Raw genomic sequence first — 21,016 nt, forward strand, 5'->3', positions numbered from 1 at the left:
AATACAAGCAAAAAGATTTTAAAAAAAATCTAAACTAGACATACTAAGACAATTATGAGAAAAACCGACTTAGTAAAGTTTACTTTCTACGACGGTTATATGCGTAACCGTCTTAGAAAGTCGATTATACTAAGACGGTTATTCCAAAAACCGTCTTAGAAAATCTTAGATATACAAGTTATATTAAAACAATTTTTGGAATAATCGTATTAATATAGTCGACTTTAGTCGACTTTCTAAGACGATTACGTGTATAACCGTTGTAGAAAGTAAACTTTACTAAATCGAGTTAGACTTAAAACCGCCTTTGATAAATGATACATTTCAAGACGATTATTTGAATAATCGTCTTAGAAATTCTACTATACAAAGACGGTTTCAAGACCGTCATTGAACATGTTAGGTCATTTTACGACACCACATTGTACGACGGTTCAAAACCGTCATTAAATGTCCCAAAGAACCGACTTAAAAAATCCTTTTTGTAGTAGTGAATGTCTCACACACATAGATAAAGATTCAAGATGATTCACATAAATGTGGTATCATTTTGAAAACACTTTGTGAATATAATTTGAAAGTCCATGTAATTGACGAATTGTCACACAATGAACAACTCAACACTATCACTCTCACCGAGATGATATCACCGGTGGAACGTTAGGATGTTTTAACCTTGCAAGGATACTTCAACCCATATGATTAACATGAACTTAAAGGAGATTTTAAACCATTACATCCCCTAAGATCAGAGTTATACGTCAACTTATTCATAACCTCTTCGGTTAGGTTCATAAACGTCATTAACTTTAAAACACATATGCACAACATAATACATGATTCACAAATAATATACAAATATTTTAATTTTTAAATTCCTTGAGATTTTTATCCCATAAGTATTAAGTTCTCTTAAGATTTTTCACAACATATACTCATACCATAACATATTGTTTACGCATTTATTCATAGATATTATACATTCAATCACAATCCCAATCATATGTATATATATCATGTGTCATGGCAATGTTCACGGAACAAAATATACACATGCATAGAATCAAATGATAATGTTCCCAGCTTTAACATCATAATAACTTTCAGAATCACACCTTAGCAACACTATGTGATAATAGAAATCAAATAATAATAATAATAAACATATCTACATATGAATATGAATATAATATATGCATATAATAATAGTATTACTTATAAATATATAATTATATATATGTACAACACAAGAAACCAACGTGATTTCATGACCTGTGATTCATGAATTAAGTATAAATGTATATGTAGCCATATTATATATATTAGAAAAAACTAACACAAAACTTACGAACAAAATCTCTCATAAAACATCAATTCACGTGAACATGTAATTCAAAGGCCTTAGGCCAATTTCAAAACAAGAAGAAACAATGGTGCAGTTTTCTTATCATTACAAATTATAGGCAAGGAAAGAAAGATCTCGTAACCCAATTCCCACACAAATGTACTCATTTTGTGGGCAAGAGTCTGTAACAACGGCGCAAAACAAGTGACAGGGGTTCAAATGAGACATTGTCACGTAATTGATTTTTGTAAAGAGTCTTCGTAATGGCCATCAATTAGTATATTCAGTTTACTCAGAAAAATTAATATAATTTAGCGATATTCATAGAATTCAATAGTCCCAAATTTCTTTATATCGACAACACAATCAGAAAAAAGAAAAAACATTTTTTGAACAATCCTTCAAATCCCATTAAAAATCCCTAAAACAATATGAAAGGAGAACACAAAATCTCAGCACATCCAGGAATTTAAACACACAAATAAATATAAACTTAGGATCATGAAATCTACCCGTGGTTTTGTCACTCATACAAGAGTAAAGAAGAGAAGAGTGAACCCACTCTGCCTTACCTCGATTATGCATTCCTCAAAACAAAATGGCAGAAACATTAGTCTCCAAAGAGAACGAAAAACAAGAAATAGTGTAAGAAACAAATTAGGCTTTTAGATAATCTGTCAGTTTTTATAGGTGAAGTGGACTTTTCAAGATTAAAGGTCCTAAAACATTTAACCCAACATAATTTAATTATTATTATAAAAAACCAAATAATATAAAATATTTGATAAAAACTAATATATTTTTATAAATATATAAAAAAGAAGAAATGTTACACACCCTAACTCTGGTGTTTATGGCACATATTCATTTTGTGTTTTGATCAAATAAGATCTATTCAATAATTAAATACACATTTTTTAAGATATAACTAACTTTTATTGTGTCATTCCTTGTAACTGAAGTGTAATAAGTTTTTGGTAAAGCGACAAATACTTTTTTATCATAAATGTTAATTTATTAAGGAGATTGAATCCGTGACATTTTTTTAAAATTATTCAACTCACCTTATAAAGTATTTAACTCACCTTATAAAGTGACATAAAAAATTGAATCTCATCAATCTAAAAATTACTTATATTTTAATATAAGTATTTAAATTATAAGAAATCTTTCGGTACGGTGCAGGTTTCTTATTTGAGGTTTTATAATAAATAACTGGTTTTTATTTTATTGTTGAGAGAAGTGATATGACTCCAGTACTGTATAATAGGTTCTTGAATAAAAACTACAAGAACCAAGTTCTTGTCAAATTTTTGCATCCGAACTAGGTTTAATCTTTAAACCTTAATTTTAAATCTCATTTTTAACCATTGACATAAATCCTGAAGAGTGAAATCTTTGGTTGGAAAATAATTTTTCAGACAATTTATTTTTCTTACAGAATTCAAAAAATATTTGACATGTATAAAGACATTTCTTAAGAATGTGTTAGTGTTAGTGTTTGCCATAAGCTACTACCTAAATTTGTTTTATTCTCAAAAACAGGTTATAAATATATAAGCACTGTCTGTTTACGTTTCTTTTTCTTGTTTTACTTTTATATCAGGAACACTTGCCACCCTTTTCTTATACTCGTTTCATTCACGGCTTCCCATACTTCTTGTTGCATTTTCTTATATATATTTGTACATAGAGACACATATATCTCCTACATTTCATTTCTCATCCTTTGTCCAGTTACATTGTCGATCAAGACCCATTATTCTCTAAAAAGCTGTCTCCAAATTCCGAAGGCAGAGCAGAGAAAAGAAAGAACCTTTACTTTGAAGAGAGAATTAATGGCGAGTAGTGTTATTCCACTGTTGGCCATGATTATTGTACAATTGGGCTATGCAGGGATGAATATTACCTCAAAGCTTGCAATACAATCTGGCATGCACCCTCTTGTTCTCGTTGCTTATCGCCAAATTTTTGCAACTATTTCCCTTGCTCCCTTCGCTTTTTGGTTAGAACGGTAATAATATACTTATATATATATATATATATATATATATATATATATATATATCTCACATCAACATTTGATGAATATATTGCTTATGTTATTTTGTAGTCAGGTTTATTTCATATACGTGCATCAATAATAATACAATTCTCTTCTTTAAAAAAAATAATAATACAATTCTTAATTTCTTACTAATTCTTTGTGTTTGATAAGTCACTTTATTAACTTGTAAATTACTTTTTGACTAATTTATAAGCTAGTCTGACCCAAAATTTATTTAACAAATGAGCTTATTCTGACGGTTTCTAATTTATATTGATAAGTTTCTTCAACTAGCTTATCAAAATTATAAATTATTATTTTTTATTTTATTTTTATCCTCAATAATTTATTTAAAATCTCGTTTTATCTCAAACAATTAAATATTTTATTATTATATTTATCAGTTAGCTTAATAATTAATTTTATCAAATATTTTTAATTCAATCAATTATTTAGTGTATGTTTAAATAAACGTTAATAAAATTGATTTTAAATTAATTAATTTTAAAATTAGTAATGTATATTTAAATGTTTTCGTTATAAAATCAAGTTAGAAATAAAATTTATTATAAATTTTCTTATCTAACAAAAGATTATTCAAAATTATTTTAATTTAAAATCAAATTTTGATCTATAATCAATTTAAAAATCTTTTACAACAAGAAATTCTCAAACATCAAATCAAAGACACGATTATACACTTTCCCTCTTCTAGCTATTAACCTATATTTAGCTTATATATTTTTAGTTAGCATGTACTTATACAAAGCAAATGATTTTTTGTACAACCAAGCATGCTTGTATGATTCACACTTTCCTTATTTCCTCATTATAACATAGAAGCATGTGCTAAAAAATAACAGAAAAACTCAACACCACATCAGCACCATAACAAAATAACAACTCCCCGTACTTTACGCCACTTTACAGGTCATACACCCCATGCTCAAGGAACTTCGTAGTTCTTGAACCATTTATGCCTAAGGCTATTCCTCTTCTTGGGCCCTTATTCCTCTTCTTGGGCCCTTATGCCTCCTGACCCATCTCATATTCTGCATCCAATTTCTCGTCCTTTATCAACACAACTTCCGGAGTTCTACTTCTGGGATGATAAATTGATAATCATGTCCATGTAATTTTTAAAATAATTGTTAGAAAAATAAACAATTTTACACATGACAAATTATAATTAAATTCTAAGTCTAGCGGACTTTATTATTATTTTAACACATTTTGAGCTTCTGATCAATTATAATTACAGTGTTCACACATGATTTACTCGTAATAAAGACTCTGCTCAGGGCATATAGTTGTACTCGTAGTTATTTGTCCGTTAAAATAATACATGTTAAAACAGGGGAGAAAACCCTGATCAGTGATTGCATCATGATTTACAATTTTTTTATTATTATTATTTTTTTTTTGTTTACTTTCAATAGGAATACGGCTCCCCGAATGACAAAGCACATTGCGTTCCAGATATTACTATCTTCCTTAACAGGGTAAGTTTAATCTGGTTGCTGCTACCCTTTTAATTTGTTCAAGTTGCATTTTCTTTTTAGACTTTATATGATGATGATGATGATGATGATGCCTGTTCTAGTTAGAAAATGAGCACATTATAAGCTGAGAATTCATTGATATAACACTTCAATGTTCAATCACCAAACTGTTTATTTGGAAATGTTCTTAGAAAAATAATATCTATTATTTTATTTATTGATATTTTGTTCCTCTAATTCCAATTATTTATTAATTATTAATTTGAACTTGGATGCAGAGTAACAGGAAATCAGATTCTATACTTCTTGGGGCTTAAATATTCAACCCCTACAATTGCATGTGCACTAAACAACTTGCTACCAGCATTCACTTTTATTCTTGCTGTCCTCTCCAGGTATAAGTAGCAAATTAAACAAACAAGACTACCCCAGTATTTTCATCATTCATGTTCACTAATAAATAATAATATTACTTTGCAAAAGGCTTTAAGATAGAACTAGATAATGATCACCAGAAAAATAAAACATAGTAGAAGCACTTACATTACGTTTTATTTATACGCAGACAAGAGTATTTGAGAATCAAGACTAGGGCAGGGGTAGCGAAGGCCTTAGGGACAGTCCTTAGTGTGGGTGGAGCAGTGCTTTTATCATTTTACCATGGAAAAGTACTTGGTCTAGGTGAATCAAAGATTCACTGGAGATATGCAGAAAACATGCAAAGAGAATCCTCTTCTTCTGGTGGTGGAAGAAACCATCTTCTGGGCCCTGTTGCTGTAATTGTTAGTGCTCTTGTTTGGGCAGTATGGTTCATAGTTCAAGTAAGAATCATGCCAACTGATATTTTCAATTAATTAATTACTATACTTGGAAAAAAGGGTTCCTTAAATTAATATATACTTGTTTTGGTTGTTCAGAAAAACATGAGCAAGAGCTATCCAGCTCCTTACACTAGCACTTTCTACATGTGTTTGATGGCAAGCATTCAGTGTGTGGTCATTGCCTTGGCTGCTGAACACAATGTCTCAGCTTGGTCACTCCACAGTACTATAAGACTAACCTCTGCTCTTTATGCGGTACATATAGTTCCCATTTTCTATGATGAGTGGTACATTTATATAATTATATAATAGTCATAATTATATTGCATTTTATAATGTTGGTTTCAGGGGACTATTTCTACTGCGCTAGCGTATGTGCTCCTTGCGTGGACCATTGAGAGGAAAGGTCCTCTCTATGTGTCTGTGTTCTCCCCTTTGCTGCTTGTCATCATTGCTGTTGCTAGCTGGGCTTTTCTTCACGAGCAATTATACGTTGGCACGTAAGAAATTACTATATGATATGGACTTTACTCAATAATCAATACTCACCCATCTATATATGATTTTATTTTTGTGCCTGATGATAAATAAAAGTTGTACATTATGTTTTATTTCAATTTGGTTTGGTGCAGTGTCATAGGGTCTCTGCTGATAGTGTTGGGGCTGTATTTTGTTCTGTGGGGAAAGAACAAAGAGATGAATAAGATAGACGTTGTTGAAGTTGAAGGCACGGTCATGGAGGCAATAAAGGATAGCGAGAAGGATGAGGTGAAAGACCTGGAATTGCAACCCTATGAATATGATCCTTCCAACGTTAACGGTTACCATCATGATGCTAATTAAAGGGCAGAGGATTCAATGCAGATCAAGTGCATGAAGACAACACATTTCTAATGCCTGGTGCATTTTGTTATCTTGTGTCACATTTGAAAGCCTAGATTGAAAATTGTTCCTACACATTTTTAATTTATTACCCCTATCTAGCAATAAGAATGTGATTCTCAAGTTGAGAAAAGATTGTTACATGTTACTAAACGATATCAATTTTAATGCAGAAGAATTTTATTCAAATTTGATCATAGTCTTTTCATGTCAATTTTTGTTTTTTTCTAACAAATAGCATCGTTGTTTCAAGTTTTCCTTTTATTTGATTCGAATGCTTGTTAAAAAAGCAAGAATTATAAATTATAAACGTAATTCTAAAATTAAAATAAAAAACTAGTATTGTACAAAAATAAAACTATTTTAAAATAACCATACAGTCATCTTATGGGAAAAATGTTTTTATTTTCATCTTGAGCAACTCCCAACAGAGAAGTTTCATAGTTTTTAGAGGTATATTCTTTTGGAGAAAATCTTATATTCAAGACATTGTTGAATCCTAAATGAAAACACTTTTTTTTAGCAAATCCAAACCTTAGTTGTTATAACTTATAAATGAGTAAATGACCAATCTTTTATATTAGATTAACCCCTTTTAATTTGTGTGTGAGAGAAGAATAAATATTAATCTCATTACACTAACATCCATATGATTTATATATTAAAAATATTTTTTAAAAATTATTAAATAATTACCTTTATTTAAAATTTTAGGTCCTATACTAAAAAATTGTAAATTCTAGTTCCTACACATGTATACAAAATTCGATTTTGGTCCTTAGTGCCTAACACTAGAAAAAGCTTTTATATAATATAAAAGACATTATATGAGATGAAATTATCTTATACGAGGGAGGGTGACATGATTAAATTGCAATTATATAATTAAATATGGGTGATCATATGACCAATTAAAAAGTGATGTAAGTTTTTTTAAAAAGTCATGTAACCTTTAACATTAAATATCAACTTTTCTATGTGTGGAACATTCACTTGCGTGTTGATTCCAGGGAGTTTCTTATTGGATGTTTGCTAATTATCTCATTCTTCTGGCTCTGCTTCTTCTTCTTGTAGGTTCTCTCTCTCTCTCTCGCTCTGCATAAGTTTCTTATCTTCTGGACTGCGAGAGGTGCTTGCCTTAGCTATATACTCATTTTCGCGTGTTTGCTTGCTCTAGATCTGATTAGCTTTTATTCGAGTTCTGGTTCCTTGTTTCGTCCCTGCATAATCTGAATTCAAATACTTGCCATCTTGTTACTTGTTACGCTACCAGATCTGTTGTAAGTAAATCCGTTTCTCTTTTTCGAATAGCAAATCGAGCAGGTTTTCCTCAATAACGGAGATCCAAACATTCGCAATTTGCTGTGTAGTGTTTTCTGCTGAATGAAGAAGTCAAATTATTTTATTTTCAAAACAGTTTTTGAAAATCGTCATTCGTAGTTTTGTGGAGCAGATCTCTCTGTTATTTTTCCTCTTTATTTTTTTCCTGTTCCGTTTAGATTTTAGCTCGCACTGAATTATTTTATTGTATTTCGTTTGATGGATTTTCTAGGTAGTTGGTGAAATAAATCAACACTTAACACTACCTCTTTAATTTTCAAAAAAACCTGGAATCACTTGCTTTTAGTATTTTATTTATTTATTTATATTTCAGTCTGAGTTTCAAAAATTAGGTTGTGTTCGTTGCATCTGGATAAGATGAGAACGGTTCTCTTATACATTTGATTCCTGAAATATGAGATTTGATTGCAACTATGTGATTTGGCTAACATGTGCTTTCTTATGAACTTCTGCATCCAGTTGAATTAAGAGATGGGGTTGTCTTTCACCAAGCTTTTTAGCCGGCTCTTTGCCAAGAAAGAGATGCGTATTCTCATGGTAGGTCTTGATGCTGCTGGTAAGACTACCATCTTGTACAAGCTCAAGCTGGGAGAAATTGTCACAACCATTCCCACAATTGGTATTCACCTGAATTGGTCTTTTACATGCTTCCTTTTTTTGCTTATGTTTCAACTTCTTTTATTCTCTCTAGTTTTAGAAGTTATAGTGCTTTATGTTGTGATTCTACTCACCATCCTACTTCTCTTGCTCATCTTTTTGTTGATTATTGAATTGCCAATTGATGCTTACGTTTGTTGTTATCCAGGATTTAATGTGGAGACTGTGGAATATAAGAATATTAGCTTTACTGTATGGGATGTGGGTGGCCAAGATAAGGTTTGTGGCTTGTATATTTGTATTTTTGCAATAAGTTCTGTTCAAACTGTGGAAGAACATTTTATTCAATTTCGCTATGAACTATATTACTATAGTATTTTTTTTCCTGTTACTTTTCTTTGTTGATAACAGATGTGCTGTGAACATGTGGCAGTAACTACTAACTACTTCTTTCTATTTCAAACTTACTTTTGAGCATCAACATAGGATACATATATGGCACCTGTCTCCTTTTGAGTTTTTCTTTTATTCATATTAGGGAAAATTATCAGTGTTGGGACTTACATTTTATAATAAATTAAACAAAGAACTCCTACAAACAGTGACAGAACATCATCCAAAAGTTTGATAGGGGAAGGAGCTGAATGATGTCTTCTCTGTAGTCCTTCTTCCTTTGAATTAGCTTAGGTCCTAGTTGTGGTGAAAAATATCAAGCTTTGACTGTGAAGGAAGTTTATGACAAAACAAGAAAGACTCAAGACTTTAGGGCGGTAGTTGCCATGCCCTACCTGAAAGAAGCTCTGCCACTGCCTATGAAAATATATGCTGCTTTATGTTTGTTTAAATGTAGATATATGCAATCTTTTGTAATATATTCTAGATTTCCCTTCTATAGAATTTGCTCCTTAAAATTTGTTGGTTTTGATGGCAACATGCTTGTTGATGGTCTTGTGCCTATCAGAGGTTCTCTCACTAACACACAACACCAACATACTTACATTAAGTTATAAACTACATATTAAGCCTTTGAGGTTTCCAAGTTTTTCCTATGAAAATGTGATGGAATGCATGATACATGGTGTGGCTTACAGTTCGGATGTTAATCAGAATTCCAATGTACATATGTATTTGTAAAGGTTTTGATGAGTTGTATTTACTTATGGAATGTCATGTACAGAGTAGTCTGGTCATCCATGTATTTTTTTAGTGTATTTCCATGAATGCCTTTGTTCATTCATCCATTTGTATTTATTCAAAAGTATTTAGTATTTACCATGTTGTGTGCTTTAATCAACATTTTTGAAATTCATGCATATGCAAGGGTAAGGCTGCGTACATTATCCCTCTCCCATACCTTCGCATAGCGAAGAGCCTCTGGGCAATGGGGTACGAAGTTTTTTTTTTTATGAGGTAGCAAAATTTCTACTGTGTTCCTGTTTACTTTGCAAAAATTTTGGATGGTTCCTATGGCTTCTGCACCTTTATTAGAATTAGAACACATACATGCAAGGCCTATTTGGTTAGCTTCCAAATTTGTCTTGCCTTCATTTTTTTATTCTTGCATACTAATCAATAATGGTCTTTTGTAATGTGCACTCACAGATTCGTCCTTTATGGAGACACTACTTCCAAAACACTCAGGGGCTTATCTTTGTTGTGGATAGCAATGATCGTGACCGTGTTGTTGAGGCTAGAGATGAGCTCCACCGGATGTTGAATGAGGTAAATAGATGACACTAAGAGCAAGGTGAATCTAAAATATGTGGACAGCATCACTTTGACAGAAAGGTCTTGCTTGATTGCAAATAAACTTGCATACACTGGATTTGAAATTTTGATACTTCTCGTGCTCTGTCAACTCCAGGAAGCTCTGGCTATAGTTGTACACTTTTTATTGATAATCTTCTGGCTGTAGCTTTTTTCGGTTGACTTTATGAGTGATGATAGTGACACTGTTGTATTTAAGCATTATATTTTGTGGTAGAAAATTTAGTTATCTACTTGGTTAATTTATAGGATGAGTTGAGAGATGCTGTTCTCCTGGTATTTGCCAACAAACAAGATCTTCCAAATGCTATGAATGCTGCAGAAATCACAGACAAGCTTGGTCTTCATTCTCTTCGCCAACGCCACTGGTATTCAAATGCATTTCTGTTATATCTGCCTGCTTCCACCTTCAATTAATGTGTTCTTTGATAATTGAATTTTTGTATTGAGTGTTTTTTTCTCGCTCATTGCAGGTATATCCAGAGCACATGTGCTACCTCTGGGGAAGGACTATATGAAGGACTGGAGTGGCTCTCCAACAATATAGCTAACAAGGTAGGCCTTAAAAATTCTGCATCTCTTGTGTTCGTTGCTTGAGCTGTATAACTCTGATTGATTTCTGTTGTTTACTTTTCTGGATCAGGCTTAGGGACATTTTGTGGAATGCCGCTATTTCTTGCTTATTATATTATGAGGTTGATGGGTTGCTGCTTCTCTTATATAGCATTATAATATATATATATATTTTACTCTTTTAAGTCTTTTCTTTTTCTTTATTTAGGTGTTTGATACTATATCATAGCAATCGTATTGAATCCTGTAGAATTTTTAAATAATTAATGAATTACAAACTATACATGACGCGATCATGCTTTTCAATCCTTCATGGCTGCATCAGTCAATAATCCCTAAACCTTTAAATTTAAAGCTTCCATTAATCAGATGTCCCGGTGGACGCTTTAGAAATTTCACTTAATATGTAGTACAGTACTTTGATTATGCGGAAACAGTAATAATTCTGTAATCAATGGTTCTGGTAGCACTGCATTTTTCTATTAAAAAAAAGTTGAATTACTCGAGTCTATCACCGACGTTACGTTAATGTTTTATTTTTTTTTTTTTCATGTCACAAAAGCCTATGTCTGTAATTGAATCAACGGGGAATGAATATACGGTCTAAAGATGTGTATGTTTGCTGCGCTAATCAATCGTTGGTTGCATAAATTCCAATACATCTTAGGCCTGTGTGCATCTGCATGCATGGTTCTTCATTTTTCTTATAATTCAAGTTCAGCACACCCATCAAATGCCCATCTGCACCATACCCTTTATACATAAAGTGACATTTACATCATCAAAACAACAAAGGAAATATAATATTTGTACGAGTGCATGGAATACATATAACAGAGGATTCATGCAGTTCTCAACAGCTTTGATTCCCTAAAGTTCATCTATCTATTATATTATGACATACTAGATACTTTATCCTTTTTTCTTGGAATCTGATCCAGTAATCATGAACAAAACCAAAGCAGACATAAACCACGATTCTATATATGTACTTGTTGACAAAGTTAGCGAATTCTAAAAGAATTGATCACACGGGCACACGTAAACACAAGAATTTAACTAGATTTGAGCAAGTGTGTGTACATTAGAAACTCATAATACATAATAAAGCAGGACGCTATCTTTGTGTTGAACTATAGTACAGTAGCTTTTGAAATAATAAAAAATGCAATAGGAGTAACTTTTGGATCACATGGACTCTGACAACTTCGATAGGAGTAATCCTCTTGTGTTGATGCCACCATTTTTTAGTATGTACTCATAAACATTTCCTCCAAGTCTACATTTACATGTTTTTTTTTTTATATATATATATAGTTGTTGCTTTGATGCTTATGAGTACATTGTAAAAAATGGTGGCATCAACACAAAAGAGGATTAGGATTACTCTTAATGAGGTTGTTAGGGTCCATGTGATTCAAATGTTACTCCTATTGATTTTTTCACTATTTCAAAAGCTTCTACATTATAGTTCAACACAAGCAAATATTATTTTTACTATTAACTTCCGAAGATAAACAAAATTGAGATGTTACATTAAAATCTTGTGTTTGCGTGTGATCAATTCCTTTAGAATTTGCTTACTTTGTCAAGAAGCACCTAAATAGAATCGTGGTATATCTAGAGCACATGTGCCACCTTTGGGGAAGGACTACTGTCTCTCCAACAATAAAGCTAAAAAGGTAGGCCTTAAAAATTCTGTATCTCTTGTGTTTGTTGCCAGACATGTATAAGGGTCTGTTGAAAAAACTTCTTCATAAGTACTTCTAGTAGAAGAAAAAAATGAAATAAACTGTTTCATAAGTTAAAATAAACTTTTCATTAACTAATCATTAGTTAATTTGTAAAAAATATATGAGAGAGCCGTAAAAATTATAAGGTTGGAGACCTTATTGCGATTTTATGTGGAGAATTGAGAGAGAATGCAGAAGAATCGAATCATCCATCTTGAATATGAACAACATAGTCCCTTTGTTTCTAGGGAACTGCCGCCAGGCTATGAATCTATGAATCCGTAGGCAGGCGATCTTTGTTTCTAAAAGCCTCTTTTTTATGTTAGTGAAATTCTCGGATATTTGGATTTAAAGTCAAAGGCAATCTAAATAAATAAATAAAAAAAACGCGAGAGTAATTTTAAGAGAATTTAAGGTTGTTAGTGCTTTTCTTTATTCTCATATATTGGTCACAAATTTGCAGTACTAAGGCCACATGTGACACGATACTTTCAATAGTAGAGATACTCAGATACATTAGCTCACATTTTGTGTATAACCTGTTGTGATCATTTCTATATCACAACGAATTACATATGCCAGAAAGCATTGGAGAAAAAAATTTGTTTTGAAGTTTATAAAAATACACAGAAAAAATGCTCATAGGCAATAGCATTTGAAATTTATCTACTGCCTCAATACTCGGTTTGAGCTCAGGAGAAAGTTTTCCTCACCAGCAACGGTGGAAGTTAATCGTCCTGCAGCCCAACCATTATTAATTACTCGAACTGCAGCACGCGCTGGATCCCCTGTTACACGGCTTTCCTCAACTCGCTTTCCAAATTCAGGAAGACCAGCTGCTTTTCTCTCTTTCCTTTTCTTTCTATCTTCATCTCGTTCTTTCCGCAGCCAACTTTCTACTGTTCTCTGCATATTCAAAACCAATTAGGAACAATTTTATTTTAATTGTAAAATTCACTGCTTAACTCTGCCTATAGTCTCATAGTTGGTCCCAAACCCGGATAAATGAGGACTGAGAAGGATTGTGTTAGAACCAACATAAAACTTGTCAAAATCCCAAATATTGATTATATGACCGTGTGCTAATACTAGGTTGTTACTCAGAAGTAATACGTTGTTTAGTCTGAATATAATGTTAAATGAACTAGAGCAAAAAAAAAAAAATGTTTTGGAAATTATCACAGTGCCAAGAAATGCGAAACTAACTCATTTAAAATTATACTCGAGACATACAATGCATTATTTCTTGTTACATTGTCACACAATTCGGCATGAGTATGCTTGAGGTCTTGACAAGTTTTATGATAGTTGTCGAGAACCTAACACAACCCTCTTCCTTTACTCAGATTTATGCAACCATAGACTAATTTGTTAATTTCTTTGACTAAGGCTTATATTACCATATGAAACAGTGAGTAGCGTATAAATAATTGATCAAATGCGTTCTCAAGATAATGTACAGCACTAACCATTAGTGATAATTTGCTAATTTCTTTGACTTTGTCCATAGGCATTGCTAGTTGCAGCTTCCCATGGGCTACATAAACCTGATAAAAAGGATATTAAGAAAGGTGAAGGACTATGCTAAAACATTGACATAAAAAGAGTTCAGAATGGAGCATTGACATACAATATTTGTTGGCCAATCCTCGAGGCCGTCAAATATATGTGTTGCATAGATAATAGTGGCACCCCTCTCGTCACATTCCTTTCTTAGAAATCTCAGAAGGTCAGCTCTTGCTAGAACATCAAGGTCAACTGTTATCTCATCGAGAAGAAGAACCTATATAAACAAGGAACAAGCTTGTACAAACGCACGATGAGGCTAAAATGACTTTTTAACACATCAATCAAAAGATTATCATACCTTGAATGGTTTGAGGAGACCCATACAAATCTGCACCCTTCTTCTTTGACCATCAGATACTTTATGCAATCTCCAGGAAAGATCGATATCTAATACCTACCCAATTGAACAGCAAAACAGAAATTAAGAAACAGTATTTCCAGAGACAACTATTTATGCATTCCCACAAAAAACTTTCCAGAAATAGCCATGCATAAACAGAGAAAATGAACATCAAGAGACCATAATGGCTTTATTTTGGTCAAATCTGGCACTGCAAAGCTCAGTCTTTATGCCATCTGGCATCTAATATCAAATTCATGGATAGATGCTGGTAACATCTTAAATGCATTCACCTCAATGAGTTAGTTTCCTTATATTTTATTAACATAAACTACATAAGTTAAGAGAAACCTCATGGACAACCACATTCATAAATGAACCAAAGAGGCCCAATGGAAAAAGAAGGATATCTTAGGAAATGAATAAAAGTCAAATAATATTTCTCATGGTTACACACAAACTGGTATTTTGTATAAACAACATGCCAATTCAGTGGTTACTAAGCCACTCCTACAGCCATATCTATGCCCACAAAGAAAAAACAAGTTGCCAAAGAATCGTGGTCAATTTTATTAGGTGGTTAAGAAAAACACTAAAGGTAAATTATTCATGGTGTTGCCCTGCTGCTGCTTTGTTTTGCTTACAAACTCAGTAAAGCATACTCATGTCATATGAAGAGAAAAAAAAAAAAAAGTATTCATGAAGTGTATGTTGACACATAAAACCAAGGAACCATGTTGAGCTTAAGATAGGTAAATAAAGGTTTAAGAAAAAAAAACATCGAAACAGACCTTGATTAGCTCGGCTCTTCTTTGAGGATCAATCCCAGGCACACCAAATATCATTTTTTGAGCAGATATGTCCATTTGTATTGGAACCTCAAAACCCGCAAAAGCAACATCTCGCCTCCACTGCAAAAAAACAAATGAAGGAACCAATTTGAAACAGTTAACAATTCAATAGAAATTTCTAGCAGGGAGTTAGTTAAATATCGAAATGGACATTATCACATTAATTAATAACAACTTAAGAGTTGAAGGTGTAAAAGTAAAGTGGAAAGCAGGAACGAACCTCGCCACCAAGGTAACAGAGATCACCAGAAGATATTAGAGTGGTGTCGTGAAAAGCTGATCTTCCGAGCACGCGAACCATGTCAGGCTCCACCAAGTGTTTCCCTCCTAATATCTTGAGGAGAGTGGTCTTTCCTATTAATCACAAAAACAAATAAAAAGTTATAAATAGATATGCAAATAGCCAAATGCTTCTTTCTGCTTAAGATTCAGAGATAAAGAAAGTACCGGCGCCGTTGGAACCGACGAGGAGGCAGCGATGGCCGGAAGAAAGAGTGAGATTGAAATCCTGAATGAGGGGAGTGGAACCCGGCGGAGGGTGGCCGTCGATGCCGGGGTATGTGAATCTCAGATCCTTAATCACAATTGTTGCTGCTTTTGAATCTGAATGGGTCCCTTTACCGGCCATTTTAGGTTTTAACGTTCAACACCGACACTTAATAACTGAACGCTTATGCTTATGCTTCTGCTTCTGAAATTGCTTCGTTGACGTATAAATTGAAATTGAAGCGGTGTTTGGTGGCCTTTCGGGGATGCGTGGCTAAGTCTCAGACACTCGCGCTCAGCTCAACCACCAACCGAAACGACTATTGGGCCTAGCTCACATGAAAGACAACACATGATCCAAGTCTTTAATGAAAGCGCCAATTCTCTTTTCCTTTTCTTTTTTTTTTTTTACCTTAACATCTCATGTAGAAATAAATTGCATAAAAAATACAAAAATAAGTTGTTTAACCTCATTTTCATTTGAATAAGTTACACAATTCTCTTCATATTATCATATTTTTGTTACTTTTTCATGAAAATACTTTTTTTTTATAGAGAATTTGATTATTATGTATTACGCAACTTTATAATTCAATCATAAATCACTATTTGTATGAATTTTAAAATAATTATCATAAAAATTAACAAATTTGTTATATACTACTTTTGTTCTTATATATGAGAAACAAAATGATGATTATTTTCCTTTTTATAAGAAATATTGATTTGTTTTTAAACTTGTCTCTTATTAAATTATTTTTATGCATGACACCGATGATAATTGCATCTCAACTTTATTTTTTAAATAAGGAGAACATTCTTTTTGCACCAGGATAGTAAACAAACTCTTGGTATATTGGTCATTGGTTATATTCAACCACAACAACAATGCTTTCCATGCATGAATTAGAGATTGAGAAAAATAAATTGAAAGATGAAATTTTCGATCTGAACAAGGATCCAAACAAAATATTTGTACAGGGTTTACTAAACAAGGCTATCAAGAACGAAGAGGATGAAGATTCCTTTGATAAAATTGTTGAAAAGACTCGGCAGTGGCTAGCGAGGATGAAAATGAGGTTGGAGAAATCCTTTTTAGGCACAAGCAAAAACCATGACTTGAGGAATATTTAACAGAAATCAAAGAGGTTTGTTTAAATGGTCGTGCTCCCTCGACTTCTAGTGACTTTGTGAACAACAATCTTTTTCATCTTAACAAATATCCGGATGAAGTGCATCATTTTGGTTTTGAAAGTGAAGATATGAACAAAGAGGTTTTATCAATGCTGAAGATTTATTTTGATAGATTCTACTAAGTTGCTTAAATATAAGTGTGTGCAATGAAGATCTGGCTTCAATTTGCTTTTTTTTGGGCTAAATATTTAATTTTGCTTATTTGGAGTATATTTCTTTTTTATTTCTTTGTGATGAGAATTTGGAGTAGATCTTGTTGTGTTAATGTTTGTTTTTTTTTTGGCATAATATTTATGTTTGCTTATTTGGAGTAGTTTTTCTTTTTTATGGAAATTTTGAGTAAATCTCTTTATGCATGTTTTGACAATGATTGTCATTCTAGATTTTCCACTTGAATGTCACAATAAAAAAATAATGTTATAATTTGGTTGAAAGGGTAAGAAAAGTAAGAAATTAAATTGATTAAAATGATTTATTATCAAAATAATTAATGAATATTCTACTCAATTAAAAGGACTTTATTTTTTTAGTTAATTTAAAAAGACTTATTTGAATTCATACACATTCACGGTTCTTATTTTCAATTCATAAAGTTTTTTAGGTGGGCAAAGGCCAATGCATTACATGATGCAAATAGCCTTATCAAAATGGAGTGTCAATGGCTTTTGCCTTGAATTTTTTACGAACATATAGTTGCCAAAAAAAATTATCACAAATTAAGCTCGTTTCAGGCAAAGTATTTTATTTACTTTCAATTTGAAGTCTTTTAAAAAGGAGTTTTTTTAATGCAAATAATTTTATCAAAAGGCGAACACAAGAATTTTGTTACTCGTTTTCTTAACACCCCTACCAACAACTCTTCCAACTTGAGTTAGCGTAAGTTTAATTTTGATGGTTCTCGTTCATATTCATTCATAGTCATTAAAGTGCATGGTATGTGTATCAAATTAATTGACACATTTCCACCACGTAGAGCTTCAACCTATATATGCTTGGAAAAACATCATCAGTAATGTGTTACAATTCAAACCCCATCCTTTATTCCACTCCAATACCAATAGCACTTACATATAGCAAACAAAAATCATAAAAGGATAAAACAACTTTTGCTCATTAAAGGATAAAAAAGCAACTAAATCAAATAAATCATAACACAATTCAACCAATGTCATCACTAAAACAAGTTACAATGACAAAGCAAAGGATAAAGATAATTGTATTCTCATCTCTAACACAAGTCAAGCAATGTTATCACTAATATATTGAGTGACTTCTTGAATCAATAAAGGACCACAACTCAACTGACTTGGTATTCTACCTTGGTTACATAGCTTATCTTTCTTCATATGAGGTATCTTGTACTTGTTTGATCCCTTGATCTTCATTATTTCAACCATGCATGATTGAAGAGTGAGGAAAATCTTGTTTGATTGTGTGGTAGAAAACACATCAAATGATTTTTCTACTGCCATAATAAGTTCATCAATTGTCTTGGTTGCTTCTTTATGTTGTAAAGATTGTATGACATTGAAAAATCTCAAATGCAACACATTTAAATCAGGAGAGTTTAGAGGTTGACAAGTTAACTGAATGTTAAACCCCCATTATTTTGTTGCTCAACAAAAGTCAACATCATTTGGATCAACATGACACCTTGCATTATCTTGTTGTATGAAAATTGGCTTCCTTGCATCTTTCCTTGGCCATAGATTCTTCATAGCTGGCAAAATTTTATCAATTAAGAACCATTTATTCATATCCTTTGTCACATAAGTCATGAGTTTCTTTTCCATTGTGCCCACCACTTGATTCACACTGGTTCTCTTTATTGGTTGATCAATTACAAAGGAAAAACACCAATTTTCCCCGAAAATGTCTCATTCCCTTCATGGTCAAACCAGGGTCTAGCCGCTGCAACTAAAACCATAAGCTTGACTATAACATTTTTTCTTTTACATATCTTGCGTGGCTTGTCCTCCTCTACAAACAAGTAAAAATTGGTGAAATTTTTTGTAATGCAGAACCATTTCTCATCAATGAACACAATATTTTCCATCGACTTAAACTTTGGAAAATATTGCTTAAACTTTGGAAGTTACATACCCTGTGTTGCTATCATCCAACATTTACAAGAAAAACTTTAAGCGAACAACCATGTTCTCCGGTTTTAAATATGGCTTAAGTACATTTGAATGGCGTTGTATAACTTCAGCCTTTTGCAATCTAAACAATGATGTCATGTTAATGTGCAAAGGACAAGATAGAGACCGAAGGGCAATCCACTTTGATAATGGAACTTCACGTAGTCTTTCACTGTTTAGTTAAACTATTTTTCTTCCATAATTCTTTGTTTTATTATGAGAAGCATCACCCACAACTTTCAATTGATTCCAAATACGATAAACAATGCTTCTATTCACATTGTACAATTTTGCAACTCACACTATTTCCTGGATTTTAGTTTATCAGGTTCAATTGACTACAACAATAAATGAGATATAATCGTCATTTGTTCATTTATTAGAAATAAACGCTTTCTGGAACTTGGATCACTTGTCACCATGTCAGCACAAATGAAAGCTAAATTTGAAATGCTATAAAAAAAAACATGCAAGTTACTACACATCCCTACAATTAATATGATGAGATCAAATACCACAAATTAAGATAAAAGTTAAACTATCAAAGATTATTAAGAATACTGTTTTAATATTTTTATTAAGATTAACTACTACTGAGATTATGTTTTTCCCATGTTTATCCATTTATCCTTCATTTCACATGTTAGTTATGACAAATGAACATAGGAAACCAGAAAAAGGCCTCGACAAATTCAAAAGTAGATTTAGCATGTTATATTAAAAAAGAGCAACACATAAAACATGAATAGATTAATCTGCAGTGGAGCCTATATATAAATGTGACAATCCCCAACATCAAATGCAAGTTGGACACACTTATAAAAAGGAAAGTTCATGGTGCGGTAAAAGTTCAAGCCTTTAAGGTGCTTGTACTATAATGTCTTTTTTTCTCAAGTGTGTCAATATATTCCAAATGAAGCATGTGCTATGTTTTGGGACAATTATCCATGAAAGGTGACGATGATGGGATTTGAAATGTCAAATAACATATGATTATACTATTTGAATTGGACATTATATAAACAAGTAAACAAAATCAATATTTATCATAGATTGAGCTTCACTTGTTGTCAAAGTCGATGCTAGCTCCTCCTCAACTTCCTCATGTGTTAAAGCTTCATCAACTTCCTCGGGAGTGAATGTTTCTTCAACTTCCTCATGTTCCCCTCCACCCTGTCCCTATTGCTTCCTCAACTTCCTGAAATGTAGATAATAGTGTCAATGGTTCCTCATTTTTTCTCTGTAATGTCCAAGTCTATTTGCATTGGCATTTTTTGTGAAGTGTGATTTCATTTTTCGGTGAGGTTTACTCTATTTATTTGGTGCAGCTACTTAAAGAATTGGAGAGTTACACTTCAATTTTTAAGAATAATCAATTTCTAATTTTTGGTGGAAAATTATGATTTGTAAAAGTTTTATCAATTTGTTTAATTTTAATTTAAGAGGAAAATCTTATTTTGAGTAATTTTGGTAATGTTGACATTTTAAAAAATAGAATATTTATTCTTGAATAGTTTTGTTCATAAAATTAAGAGTAGCCTCATTAAAGATAATCACTCCTTAATATATTTAATGCTAAGATACTTTTGGAATGAAATTTTAATTTGTACTATTATTAATTTAAAGTAATCAATTTAATTATTTTTATCGATCGTGATAATTTAGTTATTTATTTTATATATAGAAAGAAAGATAGTATGATATATGATGTGTTGTACTTAGATACTTTTGTAATATTTGAAATACTAATGTATAGAATGTTATGAGATTACTTAATTTCAATATTTAGTTTGTGTAATGTATTAAATTTTTTACTGTTCTGGAATC

General features: G+C 32.0%; 3 protein-coding genes across 7 annotated transcripts; 2 read left to right on the top strand and 1 right to left on the bottom strand.

The window, feature by feature from the left end:
* Positions 1–3,043: 3,043 nt before the first annotated feature.
* On the top strand, positions 3,044–6,789 carry LOC114370764 (WAT1-related protein At1g09380-like). The gene is made up of 7 exons (XM_028328157.1): positions 3,044–3,359; positions 4,832–4,894; positions 5,173–5,289; positions 5,460–5,715; positions 5,812–5,970; positions 6,064–6,215; positions 6,348–6,789. The coding sequence occupies exons 1-7, from the start codon at positions 3,184–3,186 to the stop codon at positions 6,556–6,558; spliced, it is 1,134 nt and encodes a 377-aa protein (XP_028183958.1). The 5' UTR covers positions 3,044–3,183; the 3' UTR covers positions 6,559–6,789.
* A 740-nt stretch (positions 6,790–7,529) lies between these two features.
* On the top strand, positions 7,530–11,188 carry LOC114372417 (ADP-ribosylation factor-like). 5 transcript variants are annotated; one of them, XM_028329955.1, is made up of 8 exons: positions 7,649–7,667; positions 7,775–7,877; positions 8,398–8,557; positions 8,744–8,814; positions 10,138–10,257; positions 10,552–10,670; positions 10,776–10,857; positions 10,946–11,188. In XM_028329955.1, exons 3-8 carry the CDS (start codon positions 8,410–8,412, stop codon positions 10,949–10,951), a joined length of 546 nt encoding a protein of 181 aa, XP_028185756.1. In that variant the 5' UTR covers positions 7,649–7,667; positions 7,775–7,877; positions 8,398–8,409; the 3' UTR covers positions 10,952–11,188. The 5 variants fall into 5 exon arrangements, with proteins under 5 accessions (XP_028185757.1, XP_028185754.1, XP_028185758.1 ...); XM_028329956.1 differs by lacking the exon at positions 7,775–7,877 and having other exon boundaries at positions 7,530–7,667; XM_028329953.1 differs by lacking the exon at positions 7,775–7,877 and having other exon boundaries at positions 7,571–7,726.
* Positions 11,189–13,006: 1,818 nt separating this feature from the next.
* LOC114369255 (ABC transporter I family member 20-like) lies at positions 13,007–16,198 on the bottom strand. Its single transcript, XM_028326446.1, has 7 exons — positions 15,816–16,198; positions 15,589–15,722; positions 15,309–15,428; positions 14,476–14,571; positions 14,239–14,391; positions 14,078–14,155; positions 13,007–13,514 (listed from the first exon to the last, which is right to left on the bottom strand). Exons 1-7 carry the CDS (start codon positions 15,994–15,996, stop codon positions 13,275–13,277), a joined length of 1,002 nt encoding a protein of 333 aa, XP_028182247.1. The 5' UTR covers positions 15,997–16,198; the 3' UTR covers positions 13,007–13,274.
* Between the last annotated feature and the right edge of the window lie 4,818 nt (positions 16,199–21,016).

The sequence above is a fragment of the Glycine soja genome, chromosome 10 (genome assembly GCF_004193775.1).
Source record: "Glycine soja cultivar W05 chromosome 10, ASM419377v2, whole genome shotgun sequence".
NCBI classification, from domain to species: domain Eukaryota; kingdom Viridiplantae; phylum Streptophyta; class Magnoliopsida; order Fabales; family Fabaceae; genus Glycine; species Glycine soja.